The sequence below is a fragment of the Nanorana parkeri genome, unplaced genomic scaffold, assembly GCF_000935625.1.
Source record: "Nanorana parkeri isolate BGI_ZX_2015 unplaced genomic scaffold, ASM93562v1 scaffold2303, whole genome shotgun sequence".
Classification (NCBI taxonomy): domain Eukaryota; kingdom Metazoa; phylum Chordata; class Amphibia; order Anura; family Dicroglossidae; genus Nanorana; species Nanorana parkeri.
This window is the reverse complement of record NW_017308571.1, coordinates 160314-164178: the sequence shown is the minus strand read 5'-3', so window position 1 is coordinate 164178 and position 3865 is coordinate 160314. Positions and strand designations below refer to the sequence as shown.

Sequence of the window (3865 nt, the reverse complement as noted above, 5' to 3'; positions counted from 1 at the left end):
GGAGAGAGGGAGGGAGGGATAGATGGAGAGAGGGAGGGAGGGATAGATGGAGAGAGGGAGGGAGGGATGAATGGAGAGAGGGAGGGAGGGATGAATGGAGAGAGGGAGGGATGGATGAATGGAGAGAGGGAGGGATGGATGAATGGGGAGAGGGAGGGATGGATGAATGGGGAGAGGGAGGGAGGGATGAATGGCGATTGCGTGGCAACCAATCAGCTTTTCTCTTCAGTTTGTTCAGTTAAGATTTGACTGAGTGAATGAGAGAGAGAAGCTGATTGGTTGCCGTGTACAGCTGCTCCACTTTTGATAAATTCCCCCCAAAATGTCTAGAGACAGATTCTTAGTAAGACAAGGAGCGCCGGACGCTTCCATTGTTCCCCTCGCTGTCAGCTGAGCCCCCAGAATATATAACAGTTTTGGAGAGGTGTATGGGGTCACCAGAGTGGACGCCATGCTGCCCCATTCCTCCGGTAATCACACATCGGTGGACGTTACCTGCCGTGATCCAGAGAGGAGAGGTACCCGCCGTGGCTCCACGGGTAGCTGGGAGCGTGTAATTCTAAATCGGAAGCTTTGACGGACCTGTGGAGTGCCAACGCCAAGCCGGCTCCCCCGGCGACGACCACACCTAGCGTGGAGAGAGCCAGCCTCCGGCCCCGGGACAGGGTGGTGAAGGACATGTTGGCCTGGAACAAAAAAAAAAATACAAAAATTGAGTAAAACAAATCCAGAAATAAATGATTATTTTTGGCGTTGGGGCCTGCAGAGCATCGCAACTGGGATCAGTGTCACCGCACGGGCCCGGTCCCTACGGACCTCCTGGTATGGGGCAGGAGGACGTTCTGAATGGAATACAGTTGTGGTCATGTCACCGCCATTGTGGTTGATGGACGGACCCAACAGCTTGGGCTGGTTAGGGTCCAGGGGGATGCTGTAGGTGACCATGAACTAAAAGAGAACCTGTCACGTTGGCCATTACCCGTCACCACTGGGCCTGCTATTGTGGTTGATGGATGGACATTGATGGATTCCACAGCTTGGGTTGGTTAGGGCCACCGGGGATGCTGTGGGTGACCATGAACTAAAAGAGAACCTGTCACATTGGCCGTCACTACTGGGCCTGCCATTGTTCTTCTCCCAAAAAGGGTTCATGTCCTGAAGCGGACATGTCACAGCGACGCACTACACCACAGAACGCTACAGAGGTCACTCCACCTACCACTGAATGGACAGGTGTCCCCAATGGAAGATTCCCCTTCACCTTCTGCTCTGGTGACAACTCAAATCTATGGATTGTCCCATCACCAAGTCCTAGATAAAGGTCACCGGGACGAATGGACCCAATAGGGACAAAGACCAGAACATGATCAGGGTCCATCTTCTGGGCTAGGAGGACGTTCTTCCTGGAGACCTACAATATGGAGCCCCCGGGTATCACATACAGGAAGGACACAGCGCTGCTGATTCCTCCTCCATGGCTCTCAGCTTCCTGTCCCCGCTCATGTACTACAAGATGAGGTATAATTATCAGCAAGGTTCCCCAGGACCTGAAAGTCCATTGAAGGGTTCCTCCATCTTCAGGCAGCTCTCCCCCTTCCACACTCCATCCACTAACACAGCCAATGTTGTCCCCTGTACAGCAGCTCCAATCAGGACCCACCGCTGTCAGTCTAACACAAGACACCACACCTCCAGGAGGGGAAACCATAGGTGACCTCACTTATCTATCCTGGAACTATAAGTTATGGAGGGGGAGAGGAGACAGCTTCATCACCGTAAGGCTGCCATGTCCTGCTGTATCACAGACAGTCCGTGTTGCAAGAGGAACCCTCTGACTAGCCAACCCAGGGGCAGGTAACCTCGGCATTCCAGTTGTGAGGGCCACGGGCATGACTCCCAGAGGTGGGATGGGATTTGTAGACTCACCACAGCTGGAGTGTCGAGGTATCTCCCGCAGATCTAACCTGAGGAGTCGTTTCGGTGTCATTCAGGGTGGAGGAGGCCGGGGGAACAATGCTGAAGAGGTCAGCAAGTCCTTTCTCTGGTGTAGCACAGACAGTCCATATTGCAGGAGCAGTCCTGGTTATCCAATGGTAGTGTATATCTCTGCATATATCTGACAGAGGGGTCACCTCCTGGTGCAGCACAGACAGTCCATATTGCAGGAGCAGTCAGGTTATCCAATAATAGTGTATATCTCTGCATATATCTGACAGAGGGGTCACCTCCTGGTGCAGCACAGACAGTCCATATTGCAGGAGCAGTCAGGTTATCCAATAATAGTGTATATCTCTGCATATATCTGACAGAGGGGTCACCTCCTGGTGCAGCACAGACAGTCCATATTGCAGGAGCAGTCAGGTTATCCAATAATAGTGTATATCTCTGCATATATCTGACAGAGGGGTCACCTCCTGGTGCAGCACAGACAGTCCATATTGCAGGAGCAGTCAGGTTATCTGACCTGTTGAGCAATTACATATTAGGAATTGGGCGGGGGGCGCTGTACAGATGGAGGGGACACTGGGCCATCCTCTGGATCATGGACTGGATCAACACAGTCCACGTTGCAGAAGAGTCTGGGTACCTATCCTGTTGTGTAATGACAAGAGGCGTGTGTGTGTGTGTGTGTGTGTGTGTGTGTAATTATAATATATATATATATATACACACACACATACAGGTGATGGAGGGAACACTGGATCAGCACAAACAGTCCATGTTGCATAAGGATCAGTCTGGTTATGTAACCGGTTATGTAAGGTCACGGTGTCCCCCATGTGTATAAATAATGACAGAGGGGTCACCCGGCCCCAGGCCTGACACTGCTGCCCCCTGTCAGCAGCACAGACAGTCCCTTGTTACACAAGCAGTAGACGTCCGGCCTGTCTCCCGGGTGACCTTCACTGCTGCACCGGCCTGACTCCTTTCTCCCACCGGCCGCCCCACTCTTCCAGCACCGTCGCCACACCCCCTCTCCCCCCTCCGGTCACCTGTGACGGCTGTGGCCAGGCCGTCCTCCCCCCGAGCAGCTGGCCCGCCCGCAGCGACCTCCGGAGCACCAGGCACGTCGCCGCCATCTTTCCAGAACGGAAGTGCCGGCCTCCCTCACACACCGGCTCATACGTCACTTCCCGCCGCCATCTTCCTCTACCCGCTTTGCGGTGGTCAAACGGCCTGGAGAGGGAGCACTGAGGCCCGCGCCTTGGGTGTACCAACATGGCGGCGCCCTTCCAGTGACTCTGCTTTCAGCGCATGCGCCGTGTGCTCAGGGTCAGTTGCTCAATGACAACCAGCCACCGGGCGCAAAGCGGACCTGTCACCGCGCTTTCCAATGACATGGCCTAAAACTGCCGCTTTTAATGTGCACACTGAAGTGATACATCATTACTGGAGACTCAGCTTGTTATCTACAGGGACACTCCTCATTTTATGAGTTGTGTGCTGTATGCCTCCCTTTTCTTAAAGGGTAACGGCACCTGTCATTCAGGAACCGCTTTCTTTGCGGGAATGGAAATCACAGACCGGATATCGGCAGATTGCATCGCTTGCACCACGTGCCCGCCAGGACAGCGAGCACATGCGCTAACTCTGACCGCAGAGCAATGACTGCCCGTGTTACCCTTAATACACCCGCCTCAGGTGGCCATACCTCTCTATAGTAAGATGACCAGATTTTTAAAGTGAAATCCGGGGACTTTTTTTTTTTATTGGCAAATGATAAAAAAACCTTTATTACCATATTTTCCTCAAATTATATATGCAGTGTATTTGCTAGGAATGCACTGATACTAGTATCGGTAATATCGGTATCGGCCAATACCTTCCCCGATACCGGAACTTCCAGAAGATTTCCTCTGTCCGA

General features: G+C 52.8%; 1 protein-coding gene across 1 annotated transcript in view; it reads right to left on the bottom strand.

Moving 5' to 3' along the window:
* The window catches only part of LOC108801332 (cytochrome c1, heme protein, mitochondrial), an 11033-nt gene extending 7907 nt beyond the window's left edge, over window positions 1–3126 (bottom strand). The window contains exons 1-2 of the mRNA XM_018573257.1: window positions 2994–3126; window positions 496–686 (exon numbers count right to left, since the gene is read on the bottom strand). Coding sequence (XP_018428759.1) covers window positions 496–686; window positions 2994–3080 — 278 coding nt within the window. The 5' untranslated portion in view covers window positions 3081–3126. The remainder of the gene's footprint in view (window positions 1–495; window positions 687–2993) is intronic.
* Window positions 3127–3865: the final 739 nt, after the last annotated feature.